This window comes from Episyrphus balteatus, chromosome 1 (assembly GCF_945859705.1).
Source record: "Episyrphus balteatus chromosome 1, idEpiBalt1.1, whole genome shotgun sequence".
Lineage (NCBI taxonomy): Eukaryota > Metazoa > Arthropoda > Insecta > Diptera > Syrphidae > Episyrphus > Episyrphus balteatus.
In genome coordinates, this window is record NC_079134.1 from 65983608 (window position 1) to 66002872 (window position 19265).

General features: G+C 35.7%; 2 protein-coding genes across 2 annotated transcripts in view; one reads left to right on the top strand and one right to left on the bottom strand.

The window, feature by feature from the left end:
* Nucleotides 1-19265, bottom strand: part of LOC129907300 (signal-induced proliferation-associated 1-like protein 2) — a 134938-nt gene that overhangs the window by 56592 nt on the left and 59081 nt on the right. The window lies entirely within an intron of this gene.
* Nucleotides 9305-9895, top strand: LOC129905833 (uncharacterized). Its single transcript, XM_055981425.1, has one exon. It carries the CDS (start codon nt 9305-9307, stop codon nt 9893-9895), a length of 591 nt encoding a protein of 196 aa, XP_055837400.1.

Genomic DNA, 19265 nt, shown 5'->3' on the forward strand with positions numbered 1-19265 from the left:
GCTTCCATGTATTACAAATACAACACCCAGCTGCGGATAAAACTTAAACTTAAATCTAGCTGCGGATAAGAAATTGACATTTTTTCGAGTATCGATACTCGATCGGAGAAAATTTCGGATAATCGGATAAATCAAGAGTCTCGAAGCTATGTTCGCAGAGTGCAATCTGCAACGTACTTAAAGTGCGTTCTTTTATTTAAGTTTATTTTGAATTAGTATTGGAACGCACACATAAAATTATTTCTACAATTCATTTATATACATATTTACCATTGATGAAAACTTAACCTACTCTAAACTTTAAATGCTTTTTAGTGAAATAAAATCAAGGAAAAAGTCGCACATAATTATTATACGGTGTTTAATATTTTTCTGTAATGTCGTTTTTATTTGCAAAAGTATTTTTTTTTTTCTTTCTAGCGCCATATTAAAAAAAAAACTAAAAAAATTGTTTTTGACATCAAGAAATAAGTTGTCTGCATCATTGCTTTTAATTTTGGTATGCAGAAACTTTCAAAAAATGAGTTTGGATATATCCACTTTTTTCAAATTTATGAATCTGACAGCTAGAAGTGGATGTAAAGTGAGGAAAAAGGGGAAAAGTCTCAGATTTCATGATCTATTTGAGACTTTAGCCATAACTACAATGACCTAAAAAGTGAAAAAGTGGGAAATTTACAAAAGTAAAATTTTTTTATTTATTTCTAGCGCTATTTGTTTTAGGAAAAAACTACAAAAATTGTTTTTTAAAACAAAAAATAAGCTTTCTGCATCATTATTTTTAATTTTGTGGACAGAAAAACTATCACAAAATGAGTTTGAAAATTTTCACTTTTTGACTTTTTGCAAAAAGTGGCCGTTGTAGTTATACCTTAAAGTTAAGTAAAAGTTATTTATACAAATTTTGACCCTTATTGTCAAAATTAAAAAAAGTCTTCCACATTTCACATACGAATTTCAATTTCGATCTTTCGACCCTGCATATAAACGGGCCACCTATAAAAACTCCAAATTCATGAACGACGACTGTACCCAAATCTACGAACATATCCCAATATGTCAAAAACTTATCCGAAAGCAGAACCCAAATAAAAAATCAAACTTTGAACAAATGCAGATGGATGTACAAATGGAAAATAAGGAAAATCCATTTTTAGTAATTTAATTTGGTCTGTTTCATTTCTAACGTTTAAAAATCAATAAATTATGCGTAAAAACTACTCAAAAATAATCTTGAATAAAATTCGGTTTTGTTGTTTTTGTTTTATTATCTGACAGCTAGACAGCTGCGGATGGGCAACTGCGGATACGTTTTTTTGGGAAATACAATTTGGCTGCAGATAGCGATGCCAAAAAAACACGCCTAATGTGTGGGCATTGCGAGTATGCCGATTGTGTATAATTACTTATACAATTTTCATTTCTTTATTGGAAATGGATATATAAATTGTGATGCATCGTCACAATACGAAGGAAAAGAATTTAAATGTTATCTAGGAAAAAATGATTCTCTTGAAACCTTTAAAAGTCAAATAATATGATTTAAAAAGTCCTTTTTTTATTTTGAACTGCTTGCGCAAGTATTATTTCATTTTTTTTTTCATTAAAATATAACAATTATACTGCCTTAAGACCCTTACAGCTAGAATCCATGGGTAGCGAGCACCCCAGACATAGTATGAAAATTTCATATTTAATATTCTCAGGTAAGTTTTCAGGTGTTATCAATGAAAAAAGTTGATCAATTCAGGGTTAATTCAATACGGTATCACTTTATTGTATCCTTATTTAAGTCTGAATGTTTAAAAAATAATTGACGAATTGTTAATGTTTCGTAAATTAATTTATCAACAAGTCCAGCTACGTAAAAAACAGAATATAATGAGGTTTTTTAGACAATCGTTTTGGCTTTTTGTTAATTTCTCGAAAACGACAACATATTTTTGAATCTGGTTTTCTGTTTTTGTTTAAAAATAAATAAAAGCTTCGAATTTTAAAAATTAAATTAGTACTTAATGACATGAAATTTTGAAAAAAATTAGTTTGAAATTTGTTTCCAATTTTTTTTTTTTTTAATTTTGATTTTAAAAATTAATTTTTCAAAAACTGTGCCATAAAATGGCTTTGTTTAAAAGTTTTGTAAGAGACTAATGTTTTGGCTTTACAAAAAGTACAGCACGTTATTGTAAGTATAAGCGTTGATTTTTAATAATTTTTTTTTCCAAATTAAGTCAATTTTTTTTTAATTGCCCCTCCCCGCTAAACGAAGGGGACCTAACCTAACCGCTCTAGCTTTTTGGCACATTACTCCTGAAACACCCTGTATAAAGAAAAAATTTTACTTACAAGTGGATGGAGTAGCCATGGGTTCTCCACTTGCACCCATAATTGCAGATATTTGGATGAAACATTTTGAGGAACAGGCAATCATGACATCTCGAACTAAGCCGATTATTTGGAAAAGATATGTTCACGACACCTTTTGTATTCTCAACAAAAATGATGTTGAAATATTTTTCAACCATTTAAATTCTGTTCATCCAAAAATTAAATTTACTATGGAAGTGGCATTTTTAGATATCAAAATAAATAAAAAGCAAGATGAAACCATAGGGCATACGGTATATAGTAAAAGTACCTACACGCCGCTTCTCATCGCCCTCCATCAAATTTTACTTCCGTGGTATCTGCTCTTGTAAATAGAGCATATTCAATTTGTGACGGTGAACGTATTAAAGAAGAATTAAAATACGTTGACGCCGCTCTTTTGAAAAATGGTTACAATTCCAAACAACGCTCCTGGAAACCGAAAGAAAGAAATGTTTCAGAAAATTCACCAAAACTGAGTGAAAAACGAGTTTTTCGTCCGTACAGAAAAAGAGTTTCCGAAGGAATAGGTTAGGTTAGGTTAAATGGGCTGACAGTTGATCTTGTTACCGTCACACTTAGATCAATGTAGATCCCTTGTGATACCCTGAAGTATTGTAACTTCCTGAAAAAGTGATAACCTATGAATGCTATGGTTGTTCGAGCCATTTGGAGGACTTTACAAAGTTCAGTAGGCTATTGCCTGAAAGTTCCGAAAGTTCTTCTAATTCATTAAAGAAGTAGTTTCCTAAGAATTTTTTCCTAGTGCGACAGAGTGCTGGGCAGTGACAGAGGAAGTGAACAGTGTTTTCCTGTTCGTCCTCATTGCCGCAGCCTCTGCATAGATCATCCGTACTAAGCCCCATTTTCTTTTTGTGGTATCCTAGTAGGTTATGTCCCGTTAAGATGCCTATTAGTGATCTTAAGGAAGGTTTACTAAGTAGTAAGATCTTGTTTGATTTTTTCTCGTCGAAGTTCGGCCATAGTTTCCTGGTGTGACCGCAGGATTCTAGGAGGTTCCATCTTTCATTTGTTTTTTGTGAAATATTGTTGACAATATTTCGTTTTATTTCACATTGTGGGATTCTGATGTTATGGTCTATGAGAGAGGGATCAAGAACTGAGCCCTCCCTTGCAAGCTCATCCGCTTTTTCGTTGCCGAACACATCACTGTGGCCGGGAACCCAGCAGAGTCTTACATTATGCTGCATTTCCGAAGGAATAGGAAGAATTTTATCAAAAGACTACATAAAAGCTGTTTTCAAACCACCAGCGAAAATTCGCCAACTTTAAAGATCCCCAAAAGATAAAATTCAGTTTCAAAATCCTGGAGTCTACTCTGTTCCTTGTAGTTGTGGCTCCTCATACATTGGTGAAACTAAACGAGCGATTTCTACAAGGTTGAAGGAACTTTATATGTTCCATCAATACAAAAGAACGAAGTGACATTTGTGAGCATTTATTTTATAATGATGATCACTTTATCAGATTCGATAAAGCTAAATTCATCTCCACCGAACGTTACTAGGTATGTACCCAGATTGGTAAGAGAAGCAATCGAAATTAAAATGCATTCTAATTTAATCTCTCTTCTGCTTGGGATCCACTTTTAAATACAAAGAGCTTCACAGAAAACACACAGAAAACAAAAATCAAAACAATATGCTTGTGCAGACTGATGCTATCAGTTTTGCTAGTTCACAAGATTACGTGAATTCACAACAACAACAATCACAACAATTATTGCAACAACAAGCTCCAACCCAAATGTATGCACAAGCAACGCACCGGTACAATCTCCGCACAAGACAAGAATCGAGAAAATAGAAAAAAGGAAAAAACAACAACCACCTACAAACCAACAGTCAACCAGTGACCACGACAAGTGTAACCCTGTCGAAACGTCGGGAAAATAATTTAATCGATTCATTTCGTTTAAAATAACAAAATAAAATCGCGGTAAGTCCGAAAAAATTAAAATTAAAATTTGAAGTTATAGTTGAGTCTCATAGCCGTAGCTAGGATTTCATTTCGGGGGGGGGGGTTAGCTCAGACCAAACAAAATTTTTTTTAGAAATCACAATACTTTGTATCAACTATATGTAACTGAATTCGATTCTAAATCCCGCTAAATCAAATAGTCATTTGAACTGTGTAGAAGCGAAAAATTTGCCAATATCCTTTTTAAGTATTTTTAGGAGAGGAATTCGTAGTTAAAAGTTTAAAAAAGCCCTGCTTACGGTAAACGTAATTTAAAAATGGCCGAATATTCAGCGGCATCTCTAGTTTTGTAGGTACAAAGAGTGATAAGTTGGTTGATATATGTAAATTGCGAGCGTTAGTACTTTTTCTTGCACTGAAATTTTGTAGCAGAAAATTGACAGGTACATTCTATCTATTGAGTTCTAAATGAAATTAGCAATACTTAAAAACCAAAATTTTAAATAATCCAAGTTGTTTGACATGAGCTAATTACACTGGTCAACAAGGTTTTTGTTACAGAAACCAGGGTATACTTTTCTATAGGCTGAGCTCGAATCCGAAGTCAGAAAAATTCTATCACATCACGTTTTGGAGATATTCCCGTTAGAAAATTGAAAATGCCGATTTTTACCAGTTTTCAAAGTTATTTTTTAGCGTTTACTTATTTTTTTTAAATATACTTTTCTAAAGGTTTTTTTATGTGCTGAGCTCAAATCCGAACTCAGAAAAATTCTATCACATCGCGTTTTTGAGATATTCCCGTTAGAAAATCGAAAATCCCGCTTTTTACCAGTTTTCGAGGTTATTTCCTGGCGTTGGTAGGTACTACAGTCTCTGAAAAAATCGATACATTTATTTTCGCTTACATACTGGATTTAAGGTTAACATAGAACAAAAGTGGGTAATAAGCAACTGAAGATATCTCGGACAGTAGAAAAGATGTCTGAAAGATTTAAATAGATTTAAGGGTAATATGTCAAAAACGAGATGTGATCGAATAAGTCCGTCTTTGGATTCGAGTTCGGCCACCGAAACCCTTTGAAAAAGCATAATTTAGTCTCGGCACCAAAAACCCTGCATAAGTACTTGTGGTATTAAAAGGGTTCTTAAAAGAGCATTTTAAGGTGTTAACATAGTGCTTAAGGAAATGGTCAAAGAGATAAAAACTCTTTGTGATGGACCAAACAATTTTTGTTTTCCTTTATACAAACTTCATCGACAGCTTCTGCAACGATGCAAAATTGGTAGTGATTTTAAGGGAGATTTTCATATAGGTAATCAAATCACTAAAATACAAAAACAAATCATTTAGTGCTGCACATATTAGACTTGTATATGTTTATAATATAGGTATCTTTTGATTTTTTGAAAAAAAATTTCGGGGGGGGTTAAACACCCAAAACCCCCCCCTTAAATACGGCTATGTTGAGTCTACTGTACACCTATCTGTAAAGGGATCTTCTTGCTTCACTTTCATACTCATTCCTGCAGTTTATGTCTGTGGTGGAAATGATCTCGTAGTCTTGGTTTCCAGTTATTGTGAGGCTCTTGGTCTAGGTTTAGATCGAAATTACACAAACAAATTACGAAATTACAGCCACTCATCATACCATCCAATTTTTCTGCTCACTGTTATCATCATGATCTTCTTCGGAAGTCGACCTTCATCCATTTTTAAGACCTTTATAATGTAATCAGACTGTAATTTTAGTGTTTTTATGAATAACGCTGATAATCCAGTTTCCAGGCTCATCGCATAGTTTGGTGTGTTCGATGGTAGTTTAAACATGCGTTTTAAGTTGAAGCGTAAAGGTTTTTCAACTTCATCATATTGCTGCCCTCCCCACACTTGCGCTGCGTAAAGCATGATTGATTCTGCAACAGATTCAAAAACTTTAAATTTTGTGCTATGATTTAGATATTTGTTGGAGAAACACTTCTTCAAAGTGGAGTTTATTGCAGTTTTTGCCTTTGCAAGCTTATTTTTCAAGTGCTTTTCCATTTTTAAATTGCAGGTGAAGATCAGTCCAAGGTACTTGTATTCGCTGACAACTTCAAGTCTTTTGTTATTGTAGTGCCACTTCTCATTTGCTCGTAGTCTGCCTCTTCCTCTATTGAAGATCATGATCTTCGACTTCTCTTGGTTGACCACTAGGTTCCATTTGGCACAGTATTCGCATAATCGATTGATCATCAGTTGTAACGTATCCGGTGAATGAGCTAAAATCACTATATCATCTGCAAACGGAAGTGCTTTAATAGAAGTACTGCTGACTTCAATTCCACCAGGCAGGATGTCTGTAACATCGTCGATAAATAGCGCACACAGCAAAGGGCTCAGACTACAACCTTGCCTCACTCTAATTTTCGTTTCAAACCATTCTGATACTACTCCACCATAACAGACAGCAGCCCATGTATCTTCAAGCAGATTTTCTATGACTCTTCCAGATTTGTGAGACATTCCCTTACAGTACAATTTTTGCTAGGCAAAAATCCTTGTATCAAACCCTCCTAGTGGGTGCCGGGCGGTAATGATCACCACAGTTCTTATCTTGTGCGTTTTTGGCAAGATGGGGATCAGCTAAGGTTAGGTTGCATAGCTGTGTTGTTCCTCAACACCTCAATAGTTAAACAACCAGAAATGCAATTTTACCATCGATACAAGGTTCCCAATTTTCAGTGGTGGGGTGAGCGCTGTCATTATCCAAGCCGAAGAAATGGAAGGCTGGGGGATAAGCCAGTCGAGAACGAGCACTTTCGGATGCCTTGGCAGGATCCGTCATAATTTTTGCCTTGCCCCGGTAATCGGCTCTGCCGGGGTTGACCTTTCCTTTCCGACCTACTCGTGGGACTTCAATTTATAACTTCAAATTAAAAAATGGACAAAAAAGACAAGACAGACTGTACGACTTCCGAGATGGAAGATGAACTTCTGGCCTCGAGCCAGGGGACAATCGGAGGCTGTTCAGATGATGCTGGAGGTACTAGCACCTCTGAGCAACCTTCAAAAACTGGAAGTGTAGGCGGTACCCCTGTACTTCGACCCGCAATAAATCGAATAAATCCTTCTAATCCAGTCAAATAAGGGTTTAACCTCGGAATGAATGTTAGTAGAAATTTTTTTTGCTCAATATCTTCCTTTTGCCATTCTATAACATATCTCAAAAGTCTAGAAAAATCTCATGTCCGCTTGTCGCGATTTCAAGGTCAAATCGCGAAATGGAGATTTTCAAAATTAGCAAAAATAGGCTATGGTATTATATACACATATGATACATGATTTCAAGTATTTTTTAATGCTGATTCCAAAAAATCTAAAACCAAGACAATCTGACGTCTCTGGAAAAAGTTATACCTGTTTTTCATCTGTCAACTCATATTATTATAACAGTTGCAAACTTACTGCCGAAAAACCAACCCTTAAAAGTTATGGTAGATGAACCAAATTTTGCATGAAGATTTAAGAATCCATCATTATTAAAAATCAAAACAATCCATTACAAAAAATATATATACCTACGAAATAATGGTATTTTTTGATGGAGGGGCAAATTTTAGGATATGCACTAAAGAAGATTCTTGTTCATCTTAGGAATAAGTGTTAATAGGCTAATTTTTTCATTTTAATCTTTGTTTGGATATTCTTTAACTACCCTCAAAAATCTTAAAAAATCTCATGTCCGCAAGTCCTAATTTTCTTGGTTTGAAGATAAGGTGCAGATTTTAAAAAATTGAAATTTGTGTCAGATCAACATGAATAAGGTGCTTTACTTTTCAGGGATGGTCAGGTTGAGTTGTTTGTGAGTTTTGTTGGAATAGGTGTTAAAAAATACCTTTAAATCATGTCGCTTATGTTGGTATACATATAAAAATTTAAACTTTTCTTATTAATTTTTTAAAATCTGCACCTTATCTTCAAACCAAGAAAATTAGGACTTGCGGACATGAGATTTTTTTCGATTTTTGAGGGTAGTTAAAGAATATCCAAACAAAGATTAAAATGAAAAAATTAGCCTATTAACACTTATTCCTAAGATGAACAAGAATCTTCTTTAGTGCATATCCTAAAATTTGCCCCTCCATCAAAAAATACCATTATTTCGTAGGTACATATATTTTTTGTAATGGATTGTTTTGATTTTTAATAATGATGGATTCTAAAATCTTCATGCAAAATTTGGTTCATCTACCATAACTTTTAAGGGTTTTTCGGCAGTAAGTTTGCAACTGTTATAATAATATGAGTTGACAGATGAAAAACAGGTATAACTTTTTCCAGAGACGTCAGATTGTCTTGGTTTAAGATTTTTTGGAATCAGCATTAAAAAATACCTTGAAATCATGTATCATATGTGTATATAATACCATAGCCTATTTTTGCTAATTTTGAAAATCTATATTTCGCGATTTGACCTTGAAATCGCGACAAGCGGACATGAGATTTTTCTAGACTTTTGAGATATGTTATAGAATGGCAAAAGGAAGATATTGAGCAAAAAAAATTTCTACTAACATTTCATTCCGAGATTTATCCCTTTTTTCTCCTTATTTGACTGTATTATTCGGGTAGCAGAGCCAGCCAAAGCCATGCTACCCGGCGTAAGAGAAGATAAGCAAGTTCGCATCGGAGAGCGGATTTCAATAGGGCATCCTTCATTCTAAGCAAGATTGCTTTAAATGAGGAAGCTGGAACTCCGCACGAAAACGATGCTGCTGATAAGATCAAATATGGGAAGATTGTTGAGGAGTACAACAATCTTCTCATTGAGCCAAAAAAAAAATTAGATCACCTGAGGAAGCTAATCCTCCTCAGAAAAAGTCTAAAGCAAACGGCACCAACAAGAAAGCACCATCTCAAGGAGCGGGGTAATCGCGCACTTTTAGTGAGATTGTCAGAGACGATCTTCAAGTGGCGGTTGTAGATGAGCTCTCCACTGACAACAGAGCTCTAATGTCGGTGTGGAACTCCATCGAGGCTAAGCTTTCTGAGATGGTCTTTCTATATACCTTATCTGCAACTGAGGGACCCTACCCAAGTTTCGACTCTGGTGAGATGCTTAGGCGATACAGGGTAATCAAGTGCGAGGATGTGTTCTCTAGGGATTTCCTTAGTAAAAGTGTAGCTGAGGTCAGCAACAAATGGGATGGCTTGAAGCTTAAGGAAATTCCAAGACAACCACTGGCTCGCATTTGGCTGCCCCTCATGAGCATCAAGCCAAGCGGACCGGAGCTAATCCGCAGTCTCCAGAAGTTAAACCCGCTGATTCCTATGCATGACTGGGTAGTCATTAAGGCTGAAGAGCCGCAGAAGAACAGCGCGTTTTACCTTCTGAGGATCTGCGAGGTCAGTCGTGGGGCTCTCGAAAAAGCCGATTTCAAGCTACGTTTTGGCATTAGGAATGCCAAGATAAAGATTCTGCAGAGTCAGGAAACGGACCCTAACCTAGTTGAGGATACTGTCGAGGATGACGATGTCCCCAAAGAGGCAGGGTTCTCCGGCAAGGAGCTGGTAACTGACTGTGTAGAATCTATTCCAAATTGAAAACATGCTGCGCGTCATTCAGGTTAATCTGAAGCACTCTAAATGTGCTTCAGATAACCTGAGAGTTTTCCTGAGGGAGGAAAACTTTGATGTGGGCATTATTCAAGAGCCCTGGGTTAATGGCCTCCGAGTAAGGGGCCTCCAAGACAGCCAATACGACCTTTTTTACAAGCCCGTCAGTTCGAACCAAGGTAAGCCAAGAACTTGTATTTTAGCTAAAAAACACTTAAAAGCTTTTTTGTGTCCTAATCTTAGCACCTCTGATTTGACCGTTGTCAAATTGGAGGGTTCAAATACTGAGGGTACCCAATCTGAGCACAGATACGGTTGAAGATCTTGAATCAAAGGTTATAACCTTTGAAAGATCGATGATCACTGCCTTTAAAGTGAGACATAGCAGCAAAACATTTCCTCCTTGGTGGAATGAAGACTTGTCTAATCTGAGGAAGATGACTAGAACAATCTTCAACATCTGCCACAAATACAAATTTTATCAACCCTATAAAGATTGCTTAAAAGTCTATAAGCGTACTATAGCTTTAGCCAAAAAAGAAAGCTGGGAGGAATACTGTCATTCCATAGAAGATATTAAGGATTCCGCCAGGATAAGCAAGGTTTTATCGAAAGAACATTCTAACCCCTCGTTTCTTAAAAAGCCTGACGGATCCTGGACACTATATCCAGCTGAATCCTTGGAACTACTAATGACTACTCACTTTCCGGGGTGTGTGGATAGCACCTCTGAAGTGAACATAAGTCCCACCTTGCTATCAGTTACGACAGAGCGAGTAAACTCCTTGATAACAAGAGAAAATATAGCTTGGGCTATTAATACTTTCTCTCGGTATAAATCCCCAGGCCCTGATGGTATTCTTCCTATTATGCTGCAAAATCCGCTAGAGATAGCAGTTCCATGGCTTGAAAAAATCTTTAAAGGCTGCCTTCTTTTAATCATGTGCCCAAGTCTTGGACACAAGTTAGCGTGGTTTTCATACCCAAAGTGGGCAAAAGAGGACATGAATCCGCGAAGGATTTCCGGCCAATAAGTTTAACATCTTTCTTACTTAAAACCTTAGAAAGAATCTTGGAAACTCATATTAGAGACATTTTCAAAAGATGTCCCTTAGCTAGTTCGCAGCACGCTTATATGAGGGGCAAATCTACGGAAACAGCCCTCCATGAAGTTGTTAGAACAATTGAGAACTCGATCCACTTTAAGGAATATACCCTATCTACCTTCTTAGATGTAGAGGGAGCTTTTAACAATGTCCTAACCGAATCTATTCTCGAGGCCCTAGTGACTTTTGAAGTAGAAGACTACATCAGAAGTTGGATTATTTCAATGCTAAGAGAGAGAAGAATTCAAGCAAGTTTAGGAAATTCAAACTGTTTTAAGTGAGTCAACAGGGGTACGCCTCAGGGTGGCGTTCTCTCTCCCTTTTTATGGCTCCTTGTTATGAACAATATCCTCGTGAAGCTTGAGAGAAGTGGAGTGAAGGCAGTGGCATATGCGGATGATCTGGTTGTACTTGTATCAGGAAAATTTTTACCCGTGATCAGCGAGATCACTGACACGGCTTTGAGAAAAGCAACTGGGCTACAAGCTGTGGCCTAGGAGTTAATCAAAGTAAAACGGAACTGATGCTTTTTACAACTAAAACCAAAATCCCTGTCTTCCCTCTACCTCAGCTTAACGGCCAAATCTTATCACATTCTTCTAGTGCAAAATATTTAGGTGTAATTTTGGACACTAAACTGAGCTGGAAGCTAAATATAGAAGAGCGGGTTAAGAAGGCGAGCATTGCTTTCTATGCCTGCAGTAAAACCTTTGGGAAAAAATGGGGTCTTAAATCAAAAATGGTTCTATGGACTTACACAGCGGTGGTACGACCCATTCTTACTTACGGCGCCATTGTTTGGTGGCCTGCACTAAATAAAGCATATAACATCAACAAACTTAAGAAAATCCAAAGAACAGGTCACAGTGACACTACCATCGGATATGCTTCTGACACCCACGGACTACTGCACTCCTATTTTGAATACTGTAATGAATTGCAAGGTCAGCTTCCCGTCTAGATCAGACTGGGAAGAGGGCATTGTGACGAGAAACTTCGACACCTGCATTTTCACTGAGGGCTCAAAAATGGATGAAGGTGCAGCGCCTGAGATGGCTAGGTCACGTGGAGCGCATGGACAACAATGCTCCGGCCCGGAAAGTTTTCGACTCCAATCCAGAGGGACGGCGCTGTAGAGGAAGACCTCGTCTGAGGTGGCGCAACCAAGTGGAAGGGGACCTCAACCAACTTGGCGTGCGCAACTGGAAGCAGCGAGCTAAGGATAGAGCTGGCTGGCGAAGCTTGTTGGTTGAGGCCCAAATCCACAGCGGATTGTAGCCGCCTTACGGCGCTGGTCACCCTAAGTAAGTAAGTAAGCTCAAAAATGGATTGTGGGGTCGGTGCGGGTGTCTACTATGAATCCCCCAACATCTCAAAATCCTTTCGACTACCAAACTTTGCCAGTGTATTCCAAGCGGAATTGCTGGCAATTAAAGAAGCTTGCAAATTACTTAGCCTATATCCAAATCAAAACCAAAGCATAGCTATACTAACAGATAGTCAGGCAGCTATAAAAGCAATTGCTTCGTTCACGACATCCTCCAAATTAGTTCAGCAGTGCAGAGAGGAACTCTCATTGCTGAGTGGAAGCCTCACAATCACTCTCATCTGGATCCCAGGTCACAGTGGTTTTGAAGGCAATGAAAAGGCGGATGAACTGGCCAGGCAAGGATTGGCCCTTCATGAGTCTCTAGCAGAAATAGTTAACATCCCCATGGGAGTCATGAAGGGCGATATCTTCTTAAAATATCTAACAAAAGCCAACAATAGGTGGCACAACTTGACTAGCTGCGTCATATCCAGAAAAATCTGGCCCACCTATAATAAATCCAAAACATATGACCTAATCTCTAGACCCAGAAAAGAAATTAGCAGGATCGTTGCGGTATGTACGGGACATTGGCCGATAGGAGAACACGCAGCAAAGCTAGGTATTCCTTACAACACCTTTTGTCGCAGTTGTTTGAATCAGCAGGAAAAAGAAACGGTATTCCACTTCCTACGCCAATGTCCTGCCCTTGCTAGAAGAAGAATGCTCTCTCTTGGCAGTGAATCTTTCAACGATATAAATAACATCTCAGAATTAAAGATCAAAGACTTGATCTCATTCCTCAATGCAACGAAGTGGTTTTAGTTAGGCTAGCCTAAACACTCGTATGTATTGAAATCACTTTATTCCAATTAATCCATTTATAACTCATAGGTTTCACAAGTTTTTGTATCAAAACGGCGCATTTTGCGCTAATTGGGTCATCAAGCTAGGCTGCTTATGACCGCCATCTCTACCTACCTACCTACAGTACAATTTGTACATCAACGATCTTATATCGACTGTGTCGAATGCAGCCTTTAAATCCACAAATAACGCGTATAATTTCTTTCCCTGCGCTGCAAAAGATTCGGCTACATTGCGAAGTACAAAAATGTGGTCGACAGTTGAGTATCCCGCTTGGTACTCTTTGAGCAAATTGTTGTGGTTGATCCAAGTTGTAAGACGCCGTTGTAAAATAGTCGTTAAAATTTTGTACGATACATTTAAAAAGGATATTTTTTTTATATTCCCACGCCTCTTTCCCCCCCAGATACCGCACGCGCTGGGGCCCATTTTCACCGAGTACGAAGTCATTTGCGGATGATTATCGTATCGGCACTTTTTAGTGTTTTTTGAAGGTAAAAACAAATTAAAAAGAACTAAATAAGTAAAGAGAATGGTGATACGAATATCAAAGGAAGGTCAAAGATTGGGACTACTTAGTACAAGTATTTATTATATCTATGCAAAATAAAAAAAACCTAAAATGAACAAAAAATAAATTTAATATTTCATGTTTAATTTTCAGAAAGTGTCAAAATTTTAAAACAAAAATGTTTTAATAGTCAAGAGTGTTGAGAAAAAAATAATTCAATATACATACATAAAATTAGGTATAAAGACAATAAATGAGAAAAGAATCAGTAAAGATTAAACATAAATACAAAAAAAAAGTTTATGAGCGTGGTACATTGGTTTTTAGTATTTTTTCAGACTAGTTTTATTAATATTAAAATCAAACAGATTAGTATTCAAATTTAGAAGCTTACACATGCGAGTTAAGGGAACATGCATTGGGTCAATGTGGGTAAATGTAAACAATTTCATGTCTTTTTTTTCTTTTGACTTTAGATTTTAATATGTTTTTACGGAACAACTTGACAGGTATCTTCAAATGCAAATATGAAATGATGGCAATTCTTTTTTATAAATACAAACAAATATTGACCAAATTGTTTAAATTTCTGTCAAATGTGGCATGTTTATCATATGGATAACGACTTGAAAAATGTTCAAGAAGGTATTTCACAAAAACTTTTTCAAATTCCAATAAAAGTTTTTGTTTCCTTCCTTTGATTCTTTATATAGGCACCCAATATGCATCCTGAGCAACTCTGAACGTCATATTTGTGTTTTTTTACGTCAAAGACCGATTTTGCAACATCATCCACTGAAAATGATGGTGTTGGCTACTTTAAAATGTGACTCCGTGGCACTTTAGCAATAGTAATTGACTAAAAAATATTTTATTTTTATTAAAACCAATAATTTCAACAAAAATATATGTTTACATTTACCCCCAGAATACGTTCTTTACATTTTCCCATTATGAAAAATATTCTGGGGTAAATGTTAACACATGCAAATCGACATAAATGTCCTGTAATTTAAATTTTGTTTGTTTCACATAGAATGTACATCAAAATTCAAAACTAAAAAGTATTTGCAAATTATACTGACTTAATTGAATCTGCAAAAATAAATTTAATATTTCTGAAAGACTAACGACTTGTTTGGCACTTTAAAAAATTATCTTTCACGAAAAATACGCTAGTCGAATGAATTCTCTCTTGACAGCAATGAGTTTGACGTATAAGTTAAAAGATACATGCGTCCGCGATTTGTATGCGTCAAAGAGATTTAATATAAGCTTGTTATGAGCCATGTTCTCATTTACCCCTGTTTACATTTACACACATTGACCCTACCATAATTAGAACGGTGTTGGGGTAATTTTATTAAATCCAAGCTACGAAAGTTATAAGTACCTCTCCGGTAGTTCAAATTAATAGAATTAAGCAGATATTCCCTTATAGTTGTTTCGATCGGATTTGTAGCCCTTTTTGTAGATTTGGAATATCAAAGCTTTCTTGAAATATCCAGGCATATTATAGAATTCCCCCGGAATACGATCCAAACCTGGTGCATTGCCATTTTGCAGATCTTTGATCACCGCATTCGTTTTTGTCACTGTTATTTGTGAATCCAGTACGTCGTCTTCAAAGCAGGGAGAAGCAAATTGAAGGGAATTTGTCATGGGCGTAACTAGAGATTTTGTCTAGGGTGGGCCAGATGATATCGTCCACTTGAAGCCATGCATTTTTTTTACTTTGCTCCCTACAATGGCAAATAATTCGCCAAGCTCTGTTATTTTTAATAATTTAAAATTTGTCACAAATAATGGTTGTGTAACTCAATTTTTTTTGACAAAATGTGTTTTTTTGATTAATGGTATCGTATTTTGTTAATATCATTCAATATAAGGAGGAATAAACTCCAATTACGCAATATATCTTCGATAGTTACCGTTTTTTGTTTTTATATTGTGTGGTGATAGGTAAAGGTATATGAAATTCCTTTTTTTTAGAAGCTTGTTATCTCGAAATGCAATTGGATGAAGTTAAAGCACTTTTATTTTGAGGGACACACATGTTGAATTCAGTCACAATATATGACAGCTATTAGCTTTAAAAACTGACCTTATCAAGTTTTCAATTTTATTTTATTTGCTTTATTTTTTTACTTAAGGTGCTCTTGAAACTTAAGCCGAAATTAAGGAAATTAAATTTTGTGCATTGAGTTAAGTATTTAGTCGAGGATACATTTTTGAAATTTGAATGTCTGGTGAATAAAAAAAATTATCTTTGGCTTAATGTACCTGTGTGAATTTGGATAAATTTTTAACGTAGATATATTTTTTTTCTGCAAAACAAAAGAATTAATAGCCGTTTTTTATTATCTCACTTGATCCAAATAGATCATTAATTAATACAAATTACTACAACTTTATGCGATCGTGGATCGAAAATAGTGATCTTGCTTTCTATCAGGATCACGAATCGTGATCCCGATCTCATGTTGTCCTACGTGTTAATTAATGACCTATATGGATCAAGTGGTATTATCCCACGGCTAGTGATGTTAAAATAATTTATAAATAATAACATAAACTTCCAACACACATTGTCCTGTGAATTTTATTTTTGTGTTGCCATTCACTAACAATTTTTTTCATCAATAAAATAAAATATGTATATTGAAAAATATTAATTTTCCCTAATACACACTCATAGTGTTTAGGTACCTACTACTTACTCAATTTTCTTTCTTTATTTTCAGTTTTTGATTAGATATTGAAAAAAATACACAAACAATTTTTCCTCTGAAGATAAAAATTAAAATTTAACATGCTCCCAGAGCAAGATAAATTTTTGACAACTAAAATTATCTTTTCACCGCAAGTGTGAAAAATGTATTCTCGTCTAAATATTTTACCTGATTCACACACGGCCTAAATATCGAAATAAAGTCTGGTGCCAAAGTTTTAAATTGAAACAGCTCCGGCCTTTGAGTCTGCTCATATAAACGAGGTATGTACTTACATTATCGCTGGCTGATAACAATATTCACAAACATAGTGCCGGGCTACACGGTGATTTTTCAATCGTCTAAGCAGTCAGGTTGTAGGCAAGGGGTGAGGATTTCCCTCTTTTTGACGTTTGTTCCTAGTAAATGTAAACTGGAACGTGATTGGGCACAACACTGTGTAGCCAGGCCCATACAAACAACTCTATAATTCTCAGCAAGCGATATTATGAAAAAAAAAAAAAACTGTCAGTGGGAGCTAATACCAGACTAAAGCCAGAACTATAATTGTCAGATGAAACATGAAACGGAGGGCAACAGCGCTCGCACCAGAACTCAATGGATGAAAACTTATGAAAAAGACAAGGAAAACAACAACAAAAACGTGAATTTCCATAGTCCTGTCAATTTTTCTAGAGTGAGCCACGGATTTTCTAGGGTGGGCCTGGCCCACCCAGGACCCCCCTTCCTTCGCACATGGAATTTGTACAGCTTTGTGGAATTAACAGCGTTTTGAAGTGAGAGTACAATGAAGATGCATTTAAGTTTTTGTTTATAGTGAGTCCCGTTCCATTAATGTTAGGGGGAAGTGGTTACCCTTCGTACACGGTTACCCTGCGTACAGTGAGCATAAAACAAAAACTAAACGGTATTCAAACACTTGCTTACTAGTGTGCATAGACATAGTAGGTGCCGAGCTGCTCAATAAATTTTGAATCCTAAGTGCAACAGATTCGGTCGCTACAAGACGTTTTGTGTTTTTAGTGCTTTGAGTAATTTTTTTGGGTACTTTTGATGTCATATTGTGCGTAATTTTTGTATTTTTTTGGCTAAACAGTAATGAAGAATTTTTGGTTTAAAAATGTGTTTTAAATTTGTGTTTTAATTATAAATATTGCAAAATCTCAGTACACTTTTTCAGAAACCGGTTTTCTGTATTATGTACAGCTTGGGGAGCATTCGTACAGTCAAACATGGGGCATATTCGTACGCCTACGTATGCTTCCCATTAAATTTTCTTGAGCAGATTACAATCAAAACACGGAGTTACAGTTTTATTGAAGTGAAATTTAAACCTTTAAAATTAGTTTTTCGCATTCTATTATAAATGTAGGTTGGTATTTTTATATAAATAAATAATTTCTTTCAGAATCATGGCGCGAAAATTTAAGTTTTTTATTATTTTTTGTTTTTGTTAAAGAAGAATTTATTTATTATAATTTAAATGATCCCAGTTAAAAATCGAACTCCGCCGCACCACTGACCGCTGCAGCATCCTCGCACGGCTTTTTGACCACCGCCACCATGATCATAAAATTTCTATTTCGCCGAACCACCGACTGCCGGCGCTGGTGCGGCTGTGATGCGGCGGCCAAGAATATTTTTTTTTCTTTAAAAATTCAATTTCTATTTTTACTCGTAGAGTCAAAATGAATTCCTAATTTAAAAAAAATGGTGAGATCTAATACTTTAATTATATAAACAAAGTTTGAGTTAAATATTTTTCATTTTTTTTGTTCAAGCAGAATAAGGGTTAAGGGGTTGTATCCAGTTGTAAGTGCAAAAAAAACCATCTTTTTTGTGGAGTTTTTGTTAAGATTCATTTAATTATATAAACATAAAAAATACATATCCATATAGCAAATTTAATGTATTAAAGGAATTCGATGAGTATTTAAAAAAATATTGGGTTCCGTTATTTTTGTATTAGATCTCCTAGACGACCTCCAAACAAAAGGTGTCTGGCGGTGAGCAAAATTTCTCCGAAACGGCTGGAGGCTTGAAATTTTTACACAATTTTCTTAGATATTTTTGTCAGGTAATGAACGAAGGAAAAAGGTTTTTGACAATAATTCGATTTTTAAGCCACTTAAAAGTCAACATTTTCGTGAAAAAAAAAACATTTTTTTCTTTGGGGAGCTGCCATTTTGTCAAAAATCAAAATTTTGACTATTCCTCCGTTCATTACCTGCATTCGTCTATCCCGAAAATGAATATTTTGGTTTTTTTTAATTTTAAGTGACTTGGATCAGAGATATCTTACACCTTTTTTTTTGAGGTCGTCTAGGAGATCTACTACAAAAATAACGGAACCCAATTTTTTTTTAAATACACAGCGAATTCTTTTAATACATTAAATTTGCTATATGGATATGTATTTTTTATGTTTATATAATTAAATTCGTACAAAAATCTAATCCCAGTAAAATGGCTATAACTATTTAAGCCTTTGACTTAGAAGTGTCAAACTGTTTTGTAAAGTGTAATATATTATATATAAAGTCCCTTTACTCGAAACTGGAGTGAGTTAATAAATAACTAAAAATAAATAAGTAAAAACTGTACGAAGGGTGACCACTTCCCCCTACGCACTACATTCCAAAAGTATGCTGAATTTGTGCAATTTGCGAGGTTTTTCGCTTTTTCTTCACAATAGATTTTTTTATATATTGGGCTCTGAAGCTGCCTCCATTACTCTTACGAAGAATTCTTAGAGCTATATCTAACTTTTCTCTGTAACATTGTGCGTTTTTCCATTTAAGCTTTGGTAAAAGCTCCAGCTCTACCGTTTCCT